Source organism: Somniosus microcephalus, chromosome 8 (genome assembly GCF_052327205.1).
Source record: "Somniosus microcephalus isolate GS21.2 chromosome 8, FLI_Smic_1.0, whole genome shotgun sequence".
Classification (NCBI taxonomy): domain Eukaryota; kingdom Metazoa; phylum Chordata; class Chondrichthyes; order Squaliformes; family Somniosidae; genus Somniosus; species Somniosus microcephalus.
In genome coordinates, this window is record NC_140994.1 from 48,520,081 (window position 1) to 48,539,021 (window position 18,941).

General features: G+C 43.6%; 1 protein-coding gene across 1 annotated transcript in view; it reads left to right on the top strand.

The window, feature by feature from the left end:
• LOC147113508 (methylated-DNA--protein-cysteine methyltransferase-like) overlaps nucleotides 1–18,941 on the top strand; it is a 442,117-nt gene that overhangs the window by 45,635 nt on the left and 377,541 nt on the right. Inside the window, exon 2 of the mRNA XM_085994688.1 lies at nucleotides 1,736–1,774. Coding sequence (XP_085850814.1) covers nucleotides 1,751–1,774 — 24 coding nt within the window. The 5' untranslated portion in view covers nucleotides 1,736–1,750. The remainder of the gene's footprint in view (nucleotides 1–1,735; nucleotides 1,775–18,941) is intronic.

The following is an 18,941-nucleotide window of genomic DNA, read 5'->3' on the forward strand; positions in this document are numbered from 1 at the left end:
TAAAACAGATTGACTCAGTGGTTTCCAATTTTTCATTTTACAAAAATTTAATGTACGTTTTTTTAATACAATTTTACACAAAGATGTAGTTTACAATGCCCTTAATCAGTAACATGATAAGTGTTTATTTGAAATTACAAGGTGAATGCCACAGTGTTACTAAGACATGAGCTTCTGCTGGCTTCAAACAATTCTATGCTGAAACTGTAAAACTCTTCTTTCACTTTGCTGCTTTTTTTAAATTTGCAAAACAGTGTTTTTATGATACAGTAATTGCATTATGCTTTGCAGAGGAAAAGCAGCAGTTTGCAAATGTTTTCATTAATTGTAAAAAAAAATTAGGCTGAAATCTGAAAAACCGTATTTCCAGAAAAATGTTTTTCTTGGCCTTTAAAAGGTTTGAAAAGGTGCAGGTGATTGAAATATAGCCAAAAAAATTGTGTTATGAAATTGCTAATATTGGTCCCAATAAAGCCATTACAGATGCTACAGTTACTGATTTTGTTTTCTTTGCATGTATGGTGCATGGTTTCTTAAGGTTTCTTAAATGTATATTTGTGTTACGTTGTAGAGTTCTCTTAAAAATATGGGTGGTTGACATTGACTGGTTTAAAGTGACAAATTCTTGTAAGTTATACGAATAATCGCTTTATTGATTCTTTTGTATTCAAGGCCTTTAATAAGACTATTTAGACAGAGGATTGAAATTAGAACGAAAGTTCACTGCAGTTTAAAATGGTTTATTGCAGCCGGGGAAGCCTAGTCTCAGACGTTGGTTAGTAATCTACATTTGCGTTTTGGGCTGTTACTAATGTGCTTTTTCTGAGAATCAAAGTTGTTTGGACTACATGGTACCAGCAACTGTTCTCATCTCATCTGTTGCTTGCATCGCATTACAGATGATAGTTGACCCGTGGAACCCATAGATTCCTGTTTGCTAGTAACATGTTCTCTTTTTTTCTGTTCAGGCAATTCATACTTAAACATTAAGGGGGAGAAATTCCCCATGAGGGCCATTTGGGGCACTAAGTGACAAATGTTTGGAAAGTTAGCAGCAGGCGCTAACCTTTTCAAGCATTTGTTAAATTCCCTCTTTTTGCTCCAAGAGGGAAGTGGCGTGCTAAATCAAGCGCAGCACTTGCCTGTTAGAGCGCACGAGGCGGGGAATGTCCCGATCCGGGGCGACGTGCTCAGCAGCGTCACGTGTGGACACGCAACCGGTGGCCGAAAATAATTTTTTTTAAAGCTGCTTTTTTTTGGGCCTGCCGCCCACCGCGCCTTTAAGTTGCGCCCCGTGAGTGGCAGGCCTCACTGTTCGTGACCCCTGCAGCAGTCGGTAACATCGCCCGGTGCTGTTGCGGGGCGCGAGTGCAAATTCTTCTCCCGGGGCGCTGCGCCTGGAGATGACGTCATGATCTCCAGGCGCAGAAGATCGGGGCATTACCCGGTAGTGCCACCACTAACCTCCCGCAGAATTTCATGGGGGACGTGGTTATTGCCTTTGGGGAGGGGGTAGAAAAACCAGTCGCGCCCCGTTAGTGCCTCCCCCTGGAGGCGCAGACTAGGGGAATTCCGCTCCCTAAGAGTCATAATGGCCAATTTGTGTAATCACAACCCAAATCACTATCATGTGAAATAAATAGTACAACTGACAGGCTAGTTCTCAACTGCTTATAAAGGTGCATGCTGCATCTCTTATCTGTTACTAACAGGCTGCTTCTTTCTACTTTTACAGCAGAAACTGCTTCACATGGCAGCGAGACTTCATCAAAAAGTGAGTTCCAATGAAAATATCCTGACATACAAGTATGAATCAAAAAAGCAACAACATTACAAATGAGTTCACATATATAGCAGTATTGTGCTTTTCCCCAGTGTCCAGCAGTCACTGTTTGGTATCTAGTTGACAAGATTGATGCTGCAGTGTAAATCTCTGTAGCGCTGTCATGGCTGGTAACAGGCATCAGTGGACCTTTCCCCATCACAAATCTATCTTCTGTTGAATAGAGATTAATAAGATGAAGCACTATTCTTCCATATGTTGAGTTTTACTGCTTCTCACCCACCCCCACCCCCCAAAAATAGCAAAACAACAAAACTAATTAGAGTTCACAGTAGAATAGCACCTTCTTCCATGGTCAAGCAGAAATCAAGTCACTCAGGTACCGTACTTTTTAGATATTAGCTAACCTAAGCTGTACTGGGATAGTGATGAGGAAGGGAGAACTGTTACTTTTCTGCTTATGTAGCAACAGAGGAGAGATACCTTGATGCACTCATGTATCAAAATCATTTAAACAGAATCAGGTCACTGTCCTAAAGGACACTGTATTTTCTGTTAATGCATAAAGAATGGAGAGTGAGAGAGATCACTTGATGAAATAGCATTTGCTCAGTGAAACTAACATTTTGAGCCCTTTATATAAAGTTGCACAACCATTATAATTTTTTTTCTAAGATGTTTTAATTCTTGGTATTTCAAGCATGATAAATCTGCCATTATTTCTGCATTTGATGAATCTATGTTTTTTTTTCTTTATTTTAGCCCAATGTCGCTTGTTGCATGACCTTTAGGTTCCACCATATAACTTATAAGATGTAAATAGCACATGCAGGAGGTGAATTGTGGATTATATATTTGTGAGAGGGTTAAATTGTATTAATGATTATTAATTGTATATTAAATGCAGTAAACAAGTACGCCCTTGTGAGACTTAAGATCATTGCTACTGTACCTGTCAATTAATGGCTATGTGTACTGTATTTAAATCACAGTTGCTGTAGTGTAGATGGGCAAGTGTGCTCTTAGTAAGTTATTTGAGCGAAGGCCTACATTGATGTGCGGGATAAATGGTGAATTTGCTTACCACACATGAATAAAAGCTATGAGTGCTTTTTCTTTTAATTGACTGATGGGTGATGTTGAGCAAATTTTAAAATTAATCACTCATTAGTCTCCAAAGCCTCCAATTTAAAATTTTCATCCTCCTGTTTAAACCCCTTCATGGCCTCGCTCCTCCCTATCTCTGTAACCTCATACAGCCCTACAACTCTTCCTCTGACTCTGGCCTCCCTTCGCTCTACCATTGGCGGCCATGCCTTCATCCAGCTACGCTCTGGAATACCTTCCCTAAACCTCTCTGCCTCTCCACTGCCCTATTATCCTTAAAAAACCATCTCTTTGATCAAGCTTTTGGTCACCCCTCCTAATATCTCATTCTTTGGCTTGGTGGCCATTTTTGCCCATGTAGCACCTTGGGATTTTTTTTTATGTTAAAGGTGGTGTATAAATGAAAATTGTTCTTTTCAAATACGATAGACTGTAAGTGGTGCAGACAAGGTGTACACCACATCTGAGGCAGTCATGGTGGAATGTAAGGCTAATGGACTATTCCTCCTTGTTTAGTCATTCTCTGAGGATTCCTATCCTTGCAAAAAAATAAGGGAAAAAAGTAAAGTTTTGCTTGTTAAGATAATTAATAACTCATAATTGCTTTCCTGAGCTGCACAATCAAATATAAAAAAAAGCATATTTTACCCCTGTTCAGATTAGTGATTGTGATCTTAAGGAATGAGAAAAGTATCACCAAAGCTCTGACAGAAGTGAAAATTTATGTATAGGGATTACATTACTGTGTTATTATACTATCCTTATCATACTTTGCAGTTATATAGTGTGAATCACTGTCATTGTTATATTGTAAACTCTGCTATATTGTACTGTATTATATTATTTAGACTTTTATTATATTCTTTTCCTATAATTAACCACTCAGTCTCTGGTATATATAATCACACGGTGGAAATAGTATGCTGCAGGAGATCTCGCAGACTTTTAGTGCACAGAAATTTCTCCTAGCAATGCCTGTTTTGCATAAATGTTCTATTGATGTTGAGCTCCTGCTGTGGGAGTTTGCACATAGTGGCGAGGAACATAGTTGGCCTGCTGTAGGAGTTAAAAGGACTGCAGTAGCCATATAAAAAGCAGCATTGGAGGTTAACAATAGTGAGGATAAAATTGAAGGTGAAGAAGAATATACCATATAGTAATGTTTGTATAGAGAGTTTCTTTCTGATTGTGGAGAATATGGTAGCAGCAGAACAGAGGTTGGTCATTGATAGTACTGTACAGAGGACAATGGTGGGAATGGTGTTTGCGCCACTATATTGCTTAAAGGGTATTCCTTAAATGGCCATCTTAGGCCCCTAGCTGAATGAATGTCTGGAACACTCATTTGTTGCAGTGCCATCCTATTGGTCAGTGTCTGCATCCTGTTCTGGGATCTTTCTCCTTATTGTATTGCAAAGTTCTGCAGTTTGCAGAAATCAATGATATTGGATTGATATATGATACAGTCCGTAAGGGTGACCCCGAGCTTCCAGTCACCTGTCATTTCAATTCACCATTCCATTCCCACTCAGACCTCACCGTCTGCGGCCTCTTGCATTGTTCCACGGAAGCTCAGTGTAAACTCGAGGAACAGCACCTCATCTTCAGATTAGGCACTTTACAGCCTCAATATCGAGTTCAACAATTTCAGATCATAACCTCGGCCCCTATTATATTTTTATATATTTTTTATCCACACTTTTGGTTTGTGCCTTTTCCTTTTTTTAACCCCTCTCTCCTACATGGCAGCTGTCTTTCACTCTGCCAGCGCATTTCACACTTCATCTAGAGCCATTGTTTGTTTCTTTACCTGTCCTATTACTATCTCGTCTCACCTTGAATATCTCTTAATGTCTCTTCTTTCATCCCCCTCCCCCATTTCCCAGCCCCCAAACTGCCTTTTAATCTGTTTCATTTCCTGCCTTTTTTTTCTCAGTTCTGTAGAAGAGTTTCGACCCGAAACGTTGACTCTGTTTCTCTCCACGGATGTTGCCTGGCCTGCTGGGTTTTTCCAGCGTTTTCTGTTGTTATTTATTAATGATATTGGAGACCCTGGTAGGGTTGCACTTTAAGGGGCCACTTAGCTGTCATCATATAGCATTGGCCTCTTCCAGTGCTGCTTCATGATGCAGTGTGGAATGCTAAAAAATAAAGAGTACCTGCATTGTCATTTCTTTACCTGTGCCCTACTTTTACCTGTGCCCTACTTTTGCCTGTGAGGATATCATTAACCAAGGCAGAAATGGGTGGACTTGGTCTTCGAGGACCCATCTTTGTAACCTGCATTCACCTGGAGTTAAACCTGGCACTTATGATTATCTCAAAATACAAATATGATGAATGCTGCCTGCATGATGCTTTTATTTCTTGTAACTAGCCCACTATATTTTGATGGAGTGGAACCTCTTTCTGCACATATAGCTATGGCATTGTGCCTAGGGCCGAGATGACTTTTGGGTGCCATCAATATCCTCTTTGAGGTTTATAAAATCCAACAGTGCAACAAAATTGGGAAGCCATGCTATGCTCTGTTGCCGCTGAATGTGAAAGGAAATGAAAGTGTTGGCCCTGCTGAACAATGCATCATCCATTTGACACATCCGTGCACAACAATTGGCTAATATTGCAGATTTCTCATGTAGTAGCCTGGAAGGAGCCAGAGGCGCACAAGTTGAGGGCCATTCTAACCTGACTGCCACTGACCGTGCCATCCCTATCCTGGAGGGTTCTGGTGCCATCTGATCACTCTGGCATCCCTTCTTCTTATTTTTCGGTTTCATCTTATATAAGATCCAGAAAGAGGGAAACACTGAAACTAAGCAGCATAGCTTGAAATAGAGTTGTAACAAAAACAAAGCAGCTCAGTATGGACAGGCTTCGAGAACGACACATGTGCTGCATAAACTCAGGAATTTTACTGACAGGCCCATTATGTATTTTGCATAATATTTGCGATCAAAGTGAAACTCACGTACACTCTGTGTGAGAGAGCGCAACACTGGCAAATAACCAGGTCAATAATTTCACGCATAGCATGAAACAAATTTGGATTTTCTCAATTTTAATTGGGCTGTTTACCTCAAAATTGTGCATTCCACATCTGGATTATCGAACTTTGGGACCCTTGCATACCATAGTGGTATGTTAACTGTTTCAACATTAAAGCATCATTTATAGGTATATCATGATTGGCTGCAAATTTTTCATTACCACTATCAAACTTGTATTTTCAGGAGGCACTCATTTCAAAATTGTGTATTCTCACAATTTTATTATCAGTTTGTTACTCTCAAGAAAAACAAAGCAATTTCCACCCTGCTGAAGTATCCCAAGTTACTGAGCATATATTAATGGATCTCTGTAATTCCTTTTAGCTAGTGTCACTGGTGTTATCACTGCTTACTATTTACACTAAACCTCAACAAAAATACATTTAAAAGTAATGATACTGTCGCTCATCCCAATTTTCTTTACAAACTGGTATTCGTGCCAATTGTGACTTACATTCTACTATTAACAGATATAAAGTTAGTTTGCTCAAGTTTGTAAGGAAGAGGTTTCAATAGAAGAAAGTAAATCAGATCAGACGATTAAAATTCTTACTTTTTATGAAAAATGGGAGCGATGTCTTTTTTTGGTCAATATTAATGAGAGCCATTATTGAAATTGTGGGAACACGTGCTTTTGCAACATGTAAGTTCTGAGCATGAACTCTTGTTAGTGGTACCAAACAAATAACAGCCAATTGCCTGCAATAATACTTCTTAAGCAGATAACAAGCCACTTAGCTTGTATTAATGTTCTGTCGTTTGTTAATCCAGCTATGAAGTGTGCAGTTATATTGGAGAATGGCACCGGCAAATGAGAAAATCTTGTTTCAATAATGGTGCTGTGCTAGTTCTTGTGAGCTCTGTAATGGACGATTGAAGGGTATTCTGGTGGATGAAGATGACCCTGAAATATACAGAGGATCGGGTAAGTGTCAGATTACATCACAAAGGTGGTGAATGCGGTTTCAATGACCAGAGAACCTGGACCAAAGTGAGAAAACAGTTACACAATGATGCGGTATGAATATTATTGTGAAGTAGCTGCATGCGAAGCAAATTTATTGTTGTAGAGCACATATGCCAAAGAAAGCTACACGTCATTAAATCCATTTTTGGAGGGCTAAACACAGATAAACTCTGTTAAATTTTTTTTTAAATTCTTTTATTCTAGATTATTCTTTGAATTCAGCATCATTGACTATTCCCGAGGGTGAGCCCTCAATCCTTCTGTCCTAGAGATTGCTTTTGCTTCTCCAGATACTTAGGTAAATTTGCCATTTGCCAAAGGATTGACCGTTCTGTTTTCTATTACTAGTTTTATCATGGGTGTTCCTTGGAGCAATTTAAACTGGCCAAATCAGTATTTAACGGGCCTTAAAATGGGGTTGGTACATTTACTGCCCCATTAACTGATGCTTTGGCTGCAACCATTTGTAAGGGGATCTTACCTTGGGTGGTTGGAGCACCTTAATTTTTCAGGCAGTATGTCTCTTGATTATACAAATCGGGGTACTGTGATGCAGTTAGCACCCTGATTGCAATTTTAAAGGACACAAGGGCAAGTTGCTAATGCTCCGCCCATGTGTCCTGGCATTGAGGAACCTAACCAGTGTTCCAAAAACAGCCCAGAAAAGTTTCTAGGTTATATTTTTGTGAAGCCAGGAAGAGCAGTAATGCTCCTCCATCTCCACAAAAATATTGCGAGTTCGCTGTTGGCCATGGTTTTCCCCCACTCTGCTCCCCTCCCCCTCCCCACCCCTTTGAGAGCTACCTGGGGACCGACACAACATCCAAGCCACCCTATATTGTACCGGCCTATTGCCGGCGAGCTGCAGCAGGAGATCCGTTTGGTGCCTGCAGCTCACTGACGGCATGGGAATGTGGCTTGCCCTCTAAATGGCTTGGGACTCCCGCACTCCGCCGGTCAGCCACTCTAAAGTTTAAAATCTACCCCCTTGACCTGGTGGAATAACGTAACATTAGACAATGACTTATGTTTTAACTGCCAAACAAATGTATTAAACAGTAAAAGAATAATTGTACAGTAGCAATGATACAGCATAGGTTTTAGAGTAGTTATTAAACTTAACTATCTCCCTGAGTAAATAGAAAATAGCTAACAGCCATGACTACTGCACTAAACTTTATGGGCTAGAAATTCATCAGTTGAGCACCACTCTGCAGACCGCCGCTCTTTCGCCAGCTGGTGGCGGGTCCCGCGGCGGCCGCCATATTCCTCTCCCTCTTTGCGCTGCCCATAACTGGCAGTGCCCTGAAAGAAAAAATGGTGGCGTGGTGATGTCAGTCGGCGTGCAACGCTGACTTAACGTCACCAACACGAACTTTGACCCTAGCACTGAATTCAGTGCCAGGTTAACCTGGTGTGCAAGCAGGCTGACAGTGGCGATGTCTGCAGCTCTTAAAGGGACACACACATCATCAGGTAAGTTTGAATTTAAGGGTTTGGACTGTTTTTTTGATTTTATTGAAGTGGTGGCTTGCTGCAATAGATGTGAAAAGTTGTTTTTAAGTGTGTAGGGAATGCTGCTGGATGCCTGCAAGGGCTCGGATGGTAAATGAAGACAGAACATGCTGGGAATACTCGGCAGGTCACGCAACATCCGTGGAGAGAAAAACAGAGTTCGCATCTCAGGCCGAGATGCTGCCTGACCAACTGAGTATTTTCAGCATTTTATGTTGTTATTTCACATTTAGAGGAAGACGTTGAAGAGGAAGATGCCGAAGAGGAGGAATCGGATGGAAGGATGCATTCCAGACAGCCTCTTTGTGGCGGGGCTATCTGGGATGGAATCATTCGTCTGCGGTCCCACTGGCTGGGCAGGCTGCCTCTTCTTGTTGACCCACTGGCTGGGCAAGCTGCATTTCTTGTGTGTGTGGAATGAAGAAGGCACAAGGGTGGAGTTGTGCTGACGGGAGGGCAGGAAAGCAAGAGGTGCATGCCAGAAGGAGGATAACGTATGAGGATACCCGCATCTTGTATCCTTTCAGCCCTGCCGCTGGCCAAGGGCTCATCCATGCCCCTGCCAAGATTGGCCTACACCTCTCCTCCAAGGTGAGGCTAGGAATGGGAGATGTGCCTCATCATTGGTGCAGATTGTTGGTAGATGAGTGATTGGGGGTTGTGCATTGAGCGAGGCTAGTGGTGCAGTTGCTGGGAAACGGCTTTTGAAGGTGCATTCAGAAACTGGACAGAAATTTCACCTGGATCCCTCCAGCAATGCCGCCAGGACGTGTTGCATGGAAGGTGAGCACTGCGCCACCTATCTCCATGCTCCCCAGACCAATTTCGCTGGGTTAGAGTTGCGGCCATTTTACCAGCAACTTTGCTGGCGAAGACAAATTCCCACCCTCCCCCCACCTATACAGTATTTACTTGACAGCTCTTCTCCTTTCCTCAAAATCCACGAAAGTTATCTGGCCTGATTATTGCTTTCCGAAGGGTTGAAACAGACCCTTCTGATTTAAGCCAGTTGGGCTGAGAAATACATACCTGAAAATGACTAAGATTGAAGCAGAATTAAAAAACTCTGCTGGACTCAAAATGAAGCTGCCAATCAAACATAATTTGAACCAGTCTTGAATGTTTGTATTTGAATTGAATGGCTTGACCTCTCCCTCAGATGTCTAGCTAAGACAAAATTGCTATTTGTTGCAACTATTATATCAAAAATAAGCTAGAGCATGTTTTGTGTGAGTGAAGCTAGTTTTTAAATGTGATTAGAGATACCAAAACTATGCTAAATCTTGGATAAAATGCTTTGTTTTTGTCAAACTTTCGGTTTCAATCCTACTACTTCATGCTCATTTACTATTTAATGGCAATGAGCAAAAGCACGGATTCTGCCCCATAAATTTGTGGTGAGGGGCAAGAGATATTTGATCAGGGAAAATAGTTCACATACTCAGGACATATAGTAAACTCCATTATTGGGGAAAATCATGAAGGCAGGGACCAAGAGAGTTCAGAAATGCAAGTGAATTTAAAGTAAGTGATGCCTTTTCACACAAAGGGATATTATTTCACTTTGCTTTTATATTATTTCACATTTTTCACCCTATGGGTGTAGCAGTTCTGGTACTACAATACAAAAGATGATTGATGGTATCCAATGCCATTAGAAAGTTGCTGTACTGATAGAATTCCAATATTATATAAAGTACATGGTTGTCAGGCATAGAATGCAGTGCTAAAATGTTTGTCTAATCTTCCTATCATTTTTACAATCAATAACGCTTCCTTTCAGGCTCTGCCCATAATTTATTTTTGGACGTTAGTGTTCTAGACTTCACAAATAAACTCAGTGATAATTTTCTGCTGTGATAATGAAATGACAAAGGTAATTGCACACTATATGTATATAGCTGAAAAAAACAATAAAATTAATCTGAATTAGCCTGACTTGTCGATGAGAAGTATTTATGATATGTAGCAAAGCAATAACAGAGGCTGATGTCATTATAGCAGGGATGCAAGTTATTGCCTTAATGTAATAGTGTTTGAAATTTAAAAAAAAAAGAGACAATGTTATGGTTTGCAGGTGATTGTGTTTTTGAAATTAAGTTGTAGAGATTCTGATAATTGCCAACAATAATGCATTGAGAATGCAATATCTTTTATTGTGTTATGCCCAATTGCATTATCTTGTATTTGTTGTGCCTCATGTCAGCTTTGCAGAGTCTGTAGTTAAAATGGTTTCACATTCTGGTTTGTGGTGAGTTTACTAGACAAGGCATGGAAATGATAATGTTTGTATTACAGTAATAAGTAACTCAATATATTTCAGTAAATCTGCTTCTGTTAGTAGCTAGTCTCAATGCTGCTCCTCATAAATCCCAACACTAATATTTAATTCAGTTGTTTATCTAGCACAGACCAGTTTCAAAGATAGAGACATGTAGGACTATAATTTGCTATTCTAAATACAGTAGTTATACTAATGTTTCAAGCTGTCCATAGAAATGTGGGACGTTCCAGCAAAAGTTACTATGACCCATCAGTAAGTACTGTCAGAATATTCCTGTTATAATTAAGTTACAGAATGTACTTTGTCGCTGAAAAATTTGCAACCCGGAGAAATGAACGCAAAAAGCCTTACCAACACATTGCTGAAAATATTTGCCCTGTGGGCAGATGGCTCATAAAATCTAGAGCTGGTTTTTCCTCATTATTGAGATTGGATACATCTTTGTATTGGTACCCTGCCCTAGTCTCCTGCTCCAAAATAATCATGGTTACCTCCCAAAAGGACTAAGCTCACATGCAGAGGTTCCAACTGTCCCTAAATTTTGGAGTACCCCAAACCAGTCCAGCTTTGTTGAAGTGCATTTACTTAAGTTTTGTTCCATTTTGTCCATTATTGATGTGAAAATGCTCCACATATGTGCATACTTACCTCGAATATGCACTGGTATGGAGAATATACACATTGTTGTAGTAAGGCAAGTAGAACAAAGGCCACAGAAATGGAGCTCTGAAAGATGGGATATTTGAGAACGTAGTTTTTGTTAAAATTATGTTTGTGCATCTCATTTGAAAATGGCTAGAAAGTAAGTAGCACAATGAATTATCTTGAAATGTTAACATATGGTAGATTTAGTCTGGTTAGTCTGAGGTTAGTTTCAGAAACCTGTATTTCTTTCAAGTAAATTGGGGCACAGTCAATGACTGTCACCATTTTGGATCTTTCCCTGGACTGGCCCCATATTCCAGTTTTCCTGAACTAATTCCTAAGAATACAACATTTTTCTGTCTAAATATTCTTGTAAAAACAAGTTGTAACCATAAAACCTAATATTTTGGTTGCACCAATCTGAAAATTGCGCTCACAATTTTTGCTGCCAATGGTAAACTCTTGTGTCACATTCCCAGGTTGCATGTCACAAAAACTTGTGTAAAAGCTGTATTTATATTTAATTTAACATACTTAATACAAGCGTAATACAAACTTGTATTCCTTAGATTAGGCAGTGATTCTTACTACTTTCCCAGTCACAACTGGTTGTATATAAATATTATTAGAAGAGCACTAACTTCTGGTTGTTCTGTTTTTGCTTGTTAAATGCTGCAAAGTATTTTTCCATTTTGTTATGTTTCCTATTGAACTGCATGCAATTCATTCCCAGAGTGTCCCACAAAAATTGAAATGTTATTGGTTCATTTCTTTTTTTTTTCTTGCTCTCCCCACTCCTCCCGAGGCATTTACTCCTTGCTGGGGTACAGTTCCACAGATGTCAGTTGCTTGCTGGTGTCTCACCCAAGTGGTCGTTCTTCGTGTGCGAGCCTTGTGACAGTGAGTGACGGCAGGCTGCTTGGCCATTATGAGTGCTGCACCTGAGGCCAGTCCTTTCACTGCTCAACGTCCAAATGTGCGCACGTTCCGTATGTATCGTTGGATTGCAATCAGGATCAGGAGCCCTGGTCAGTTTTTTTTCTTCCTTTCCATTCCTAATCAAAGGGTACTGAGGCCAATTGTAGTGTCCCAACTGCCATCACAGCTGGGGTCAGCTGACTTAGCACAGGCTGGAGATTGTATCTGGGATCTTTCTGGTTTGTATGGCTCAACTACTCACTGGATGAAACTGAAGAGAGATCAGGGGAGCACCACTGGTTATTTTTGAATGAAGATAGCAAAATAAGTGAATAAAAAGACAAGTGAAAATGTATGAATTGGAGTCCGTCAAAGTCTTTTTATTCTCATTGAACTTTGAATTTAATGTAGTGCTCATTTCTTGTGATTGAATACATGAATTTAAATTTGAGGGATTGGATTGATAGTCAAAAAAAGTTTAATATTCTGCATTTGGAGTCTTTTTCTGAACTTTTGCAATGGCACCTAAGCTGCAAATACTATTTAACTTTCAATAACAAATCCCTGTTTAGTGAAGCCTAACCGGGATCATTTCTATACTATTCTAATCCACCATGCCATGTTTCATTGTGCCTGTGATAGTTTTGAATTATTTACCTATTAAATTAATAATTTGCTTGTAATTCTATTTGGATTTCGATAATGCATAATAAGTCTCATTTATTTTAGTGATTTTCAGTTTTTAATAACATTTAAAATTAATGAATAGTTAGAAGGCTCTGTAAAGTATAGTTAGTCATGCAGCAGCAGCGACAAATATTGATCTGATGTTATTGCTGAGGTAGTCTTGTGAGGTTCTAGTTGAAGTAGTATAGTTGGAGCAGGCTTAATGGACTGAATGGTCCAGAGCATGAAAAGATCATTTGGTGCATCAAGCTCATTCCAAGGGGGGAATTTTAACCGAAACAAAATGGGTGTGTTAGGAGTTAATTAAAATGTTAAAAATCGGAATCCTGACCTGAACCCACCTCCGACCTGCCCACTTCCAGTTTTAACGGAGGCGAGGAAAGGGCTGGCAGCCAAGCTGCTGCCAGGAGGCGGGACGTCAGCTTAAATATTACAATGAGGCTGGAAGTCTACTCTTTAACCTACATTTTGGCCTAGCAATTCAGTTGTTTGCGCCAGCCGCTAGCTCCTTAAGAGGAGGAGAAGTGGGGCGCTAAGCGGCTAGCGCTCGGGCGCGGCGCGATCTGCGCCTCTCGCGAACTTCAGTTAAGATTTAGCGGCGGCGCAAAACCTTTGCGCGCGCTCAGCTGCGCGTGCAGATCCTGACATCATTTCATGGTGCAACGCCCTTTGTGCGCCCCGAACCGGCCTATTGTGCGCCTGGCGCCCCTAGTGACTGGTAGAGGGGAACGGTTCCCAGTCGCTGCGGGGCGCGGGGGCCGCTAATTAAAGAGGACTCCTCCTGCAGTATAAATGGCAGCCATTTTGCACCACTCCTTCTTTGTGAGAGACGGATCTTTGGAGAGAGACAAAGGTAGAGAGCTTTCTGGATTGGCTCAACACTCGCACAGGTACTTGTGGCTTCAGGCCAGAGCTTTGCACTTGTCTTTAACTTCAGTGTCATAGCATTGATTGGAAACATATAATGGGGGCTGCAATGGGTGGAAACATTAGGCTTCTCCATTGCATTCAAAGGGCTCAGAGACGCCGTGAGAGACTGCCAGTCATGGCCAGACGGAGAAGGGCCAACAGGTGTCGGCAAAGGAGGCCTTACCCACCCACGGTATACCGCCAGCAGTTCTCATATCTGAACATGTCTGAGGAGCAGTGTGTTCGGAGGCTGCGATTCAGAAGGGCGGTGGTCACTGAGATCTGCCACCTGCTTCGTGGAGATCTGCAGCCACAGCTGAGGAGCAGGACGCCTCTGTCGGTGGCAGTGAAGGTGACGGTGGCTCTCAACATCTCCCAGTTCGCGGTACATTGCTTCATCCGCCAGGTGACCAATGCCCTTTTCAGAAGGAGACGTCAGTTCATCTCCTTCCCCACGACCGTGGACAAGCAGCAAGAGCGTGCAATGGGCTTTGCAGCATTAGCGGGCTTCCCCATGGTGCAGGGCGCCATTGACTGCACACATGTGGCTTTGCGGGCACCTCTATAGAATGCCGAGGATTACCGCAACCGGAAGGGTTACCATTCGCTCAACGTGCAGTTGGTGTGTGACCACAGGCAGTTCATCCTAGCTGTCAGTGCCCGCTTTCCAGGCAGCAGCCACGATGCCTTCATCCTGCGCCAGACTTCTGTGGCAGACATGTTCGAGGCCCAGCCTCACCCACGAGGATGGCTTCTCGGGGACAAAGGCTATCCTTTGTGCACCTGGCTGCTGACCCCGCTCCGTGCGCCCAGCACCCCTGCTGAAGAGGGATACAATGACAGCCATCAAGTAACCAGGAACATCATTGAGCAAACAATCAGCGTGCTGAAGCAATGGTTCCGCTGTCTGGATCGTTCCGGGGGAGCCCTACAGTACTCGCCTGAGCGAGTCTCCCATTTCGTTGTAGTGTGCTGCATGCTGCACAACCTGGCAATCCGCAGGACTCAGCCACTGCCAGCAGACATTGGAGGACCACCGGAGGAGGAGGAGGAGGAGGACCAGCACGTGAGGGAGGCAGAAAGTGCAAGGGCCACCCGTCGGTGGCTTATTGCAACTCGGTTCTAGGCCCCCTCTCAGGAAATGGCTTGTGCCAATGGCAGAAGATGAATGTAGCCGCTCCACAAGCCCTCAGCCGAGCAGGGCAACCAGGACTTCCAAAAGAAAACATGGACAGTGCGATTTAAGAACATTTTTTACTGTGATACCTCTGTGCCCTTCCCACATGACAAACTAATGGAGAGAAACCCCCCCCCCAAAAAAAAAAACCACACATACACCAGTCTCGGCCTTTATAAGTAAAACAAATATACCAGTCTCGGCCTTTAAATATAAAACAAATACAGCAGTCTCGGCCTTTATTTATATTTAAAACAAATACAGCAGTCTCGGCCTTTATAAATAAAACAAAACATTTGGCCACTCCTACTTTTTCCCCTGCGAGGGTGATCCGTTTCGCTGCCGTGACTGGCCCCTACCCGCCCTGCAGCTCCTCCTCAATGGGACCCCAGTGGCTGCAGCAAGGCTGGGGGAAGGCTGCTGAGGGTCAGATGGATCTGCCGGCAGATGCCGTTGGGGGTCGGCCTGGACCAGCTCTGGGACTGGAGGGGCCGGCTGCTGACTGCTCCAACTCTGTTTGGGCAGCAGCAGTCTGTCCAACGGCTGGTGGCAGCTGCAATGGAGGAGTGACTGTGTTGGCTGCAGGAATGCTGCCAGCCTGACAGATCACAGGCACTCCCTGGTCGGCTGATACATTGGCACGCGCACGGGCCAGCACTGCAGCATGCGCAGCAATCTGCTGAGGCACAGACTGCTGGGCTGCTGAGGCACGGCGAGTGCCCCGGTGATGCCTGGTCGATCCAGCGAGTGTGGCAGCAGTTAGTGCCCGTGTGGCCCTGGTCTGTGTCTGCATGACAGCAGCCAGTGAATGCACGGCACGACTGAGCACTTGGCTAGAAGCCGCCTGTGATGCAGCAAAGTCCTGCTGACTCCTAGCCTGTGCTGCCGTGATGTCCTCTTGCTCTATGTGGGAATTCAGGGATACTGCCGGTGCCCCTGATGACCACGTGTGCAGGAAATGCATCCATCTGCAGCTACTAGCAGACCGCATTGAGGCGCTGGAGCTGCGGGTGGATGGGTTGTTGAGCATTCACGATGCTGAGAGGGTCGTGGATAGCACGTTTAGTGAGTTGGTCACACCGCAGGGAAGGGTTGCACAGGAAGAAAGGAAATGGGTGACCACCAGGCGGAGCAATAGAAGCAGGCAGGTAGTGCAGGAGACCCCTGTGACCATTCCCCTCTCAAACAGGTATACCGATTTGGATACTGTTGAGGGGGATTACTCACCAGGGGAAGGCAGCAGCAGCCAACTTCCTGGCACTGGGGGTGCTCCTGCTGCCCAGGAAGGGAGGAAAAAGAGTGGGAGAGCAATAGTGGTAGGGGATTCTATAGTAAGGGGAACAGATAGGCGTTTCTGTGGCCGTAGACGTGAATCCAGGATGGTTTGTTGCCTCCCTGGTGCCAGGGTCAAGGATGTCACTGAGCGGCTGCAGGGCATTCTGGAGGGGGAGGGTGAACAGGCAGAGGTCGTGGTCCACATTGGTACCAACGACATAGGTAAAAAGAGGGATGAGGTCCTGCAGCAAGAATTTAGGGAGCTAGGTGGAAGATTAAAGAGCAGGACCTCAAAGGTTGTAATCTCTGGATTACTCCCGGTGCCACGTGCTAGTGAGTATAGGAATAGGAAGATAGAACAGATGAATGCGTGGCTAAAGGGATGGTGCAGGGGGGAGGGCTTTAGTTTCCTGGATCACTGGGCCTGCTTCTGGGAAAGGTGGGACTTGTACAAGTCGGACGGTCTACACCTGAACCAGAGGGGGACCAATATCCTTGCGGGGAGGTTTGCTAGCACTGCTGGGGGGGGTTTAAACTAACTTGGCAGGGGGATGGGATACAGAGTGGAGCTGTAGTAGGGGGTGATTTACAGCCAAATACAGAGGAAAAAACAAGTCAGCTGGGAAGGCAGAGAAAATATGTGAGGGCAAAAGGGAATATGGCAAGGCTGGAAGGCATTTATTTTAATGCAAGGAGTCTTGCAAATAAGGTGGATGAACTGAAGTTGTTGTTGAACACATGGGAGTACGATATTGTTGCTATCACGGAGACATGGTTGAGGGAGGGTCAGGACTGGCAGCTTAATATTCCGGGGTATAGAATCTTCAGGAGAGACAGAGGGGGGTGTAGAAGGGGAGGGGGTGTTGCAATATTAATTAAGGAGTCGATTACTGCTGTAAGGAGGGATGATATATTAGCGGGTTCCTCTAATGAGGCCATATGGGTAGAACTTAAAAACAAAAAGGGGGCACGCACCTTGCTGGGAGTGTACTATAGGCCCCCAAACAGTCAGGGGGAGATAGAGGAACAGATATGTAGGCAAATCTCAGAGAAGTGCGAAAATAATAGGGTAATAATAGTGGGGGATTTCAACTTCCCCAATATTAATTGGGATAGTCAGAGTGTGAAAGGCTTAGAGGGTGCAGAATTCTTAGTGCATCCAGGAGAGCTTTTTGAGCTAACATGTAGAAAGTCCTACAAGAGAGGGGGCCTAATTCTAGGGAATGTAGCCGGGCAAGTGGTGGAAGTGTCAGTAGGAGAGCATTTTGGCGACAGTGACCATAATTCGGTGAGATTTAAGGTGGTCATGGAAAAAGACAATGAGGGTTCTAAATTGGGGGATGGCCAATTTTAATATGATAAGGCAGGATCTGGCCAAAGTGGACTGGGAGCAGCTACTTATAGGAAAATCCACATCAAAGTAGTGGGAGGCTTTCAGAGGGGAAATAGAGAGAGAGTACAACGCCAACATGTTCCTGTAAAGGTCAAGGGTGGGACCGACAAGCAAAGGGAACCTTGGATGACAAGGGATATACAAAAATGCATTAGGAAAAAAAGGGGGGCTTTTGGCAGTTACAAAAGACTAAAGACGGAGGAAGCCCTAGAGGAGTATAATAAGTGCAGGGGCATACTTAAGAAAGAAATTAGGCGGGCAAGGAGGGGCCATGAAATAACACTGGCGAGCAAAATAAAGGAAAATCCTAAGATGTTTTATAAGTATATTAAGGGCAAGAGGATAACCAGGGAAAGGGTAGGGCCCATTAGGGACCAAAGTGGCAATCTGTGTGTAGAGCCAGATGATGTGGGCGGGGTTTTAAATGAATTTTTTGCATCTGTGTTCACTATGGAGAAAGATGATGTAGACATAGAAATCGGGCAAGGGGACTGTGACATACTTGAACATATTAGCATCGAGAGGGAGGAGGTACTAGCGGTTTTAGCAGGCCAAAAAGTGGATAAATCCCCAGGCCCGGACGAGATGCATCCCAGGCTGTTGTGTGAGGCAAGGGAGGAGATTGCAAGGGCTCTGACACAAATTTTCAGAACCTCTCTGGCCACAGGGGATGTACCAGAGGACTGGAGAACAGCTAACGTAGTACCATTATTCAAGAAGGGTAGCAGGGATAAACCAGGGAATTACAGGCCAGTGAGCCTAACATCTGTGGTAGGGAAATTATTGGAAAAAATTCTGAGGGACAAAATTAGTCTCCACTTGGAGAGGCAAGGATTAACCGGGGATAGTCAGCATGGCTTTGTCAAGGGTAAATCATGTCTGACAAATCTGATTGAATTTTTCGAGGGGGTGACTAGGTGTGTGGATGAGGGAAATGCTGTGGATGTGGTTTACATGGACTTCAGTAAAGCTTTTGACAAAGTCCCGCATAGGAGACTGGTCAAGAAGGTAAGAGCCCATGGGATCCAGGGTGCCTTGGCGCGTTGGATCCTAAACTGGCTGAGTGACAGGAGGCAGAGGGTGATGGTCGAAGGTTGCTTTTGTGACTGGAAGCCTGTGTCTAGTGGGGTACCTCAGGGATCGGTGCTGGGTCCCTTGCTGTTTGTGATCTACATAAATGATTTGGATGAGAAAGTAAAAGGTATGATCAGTAAGTTCGCAGATGACACGA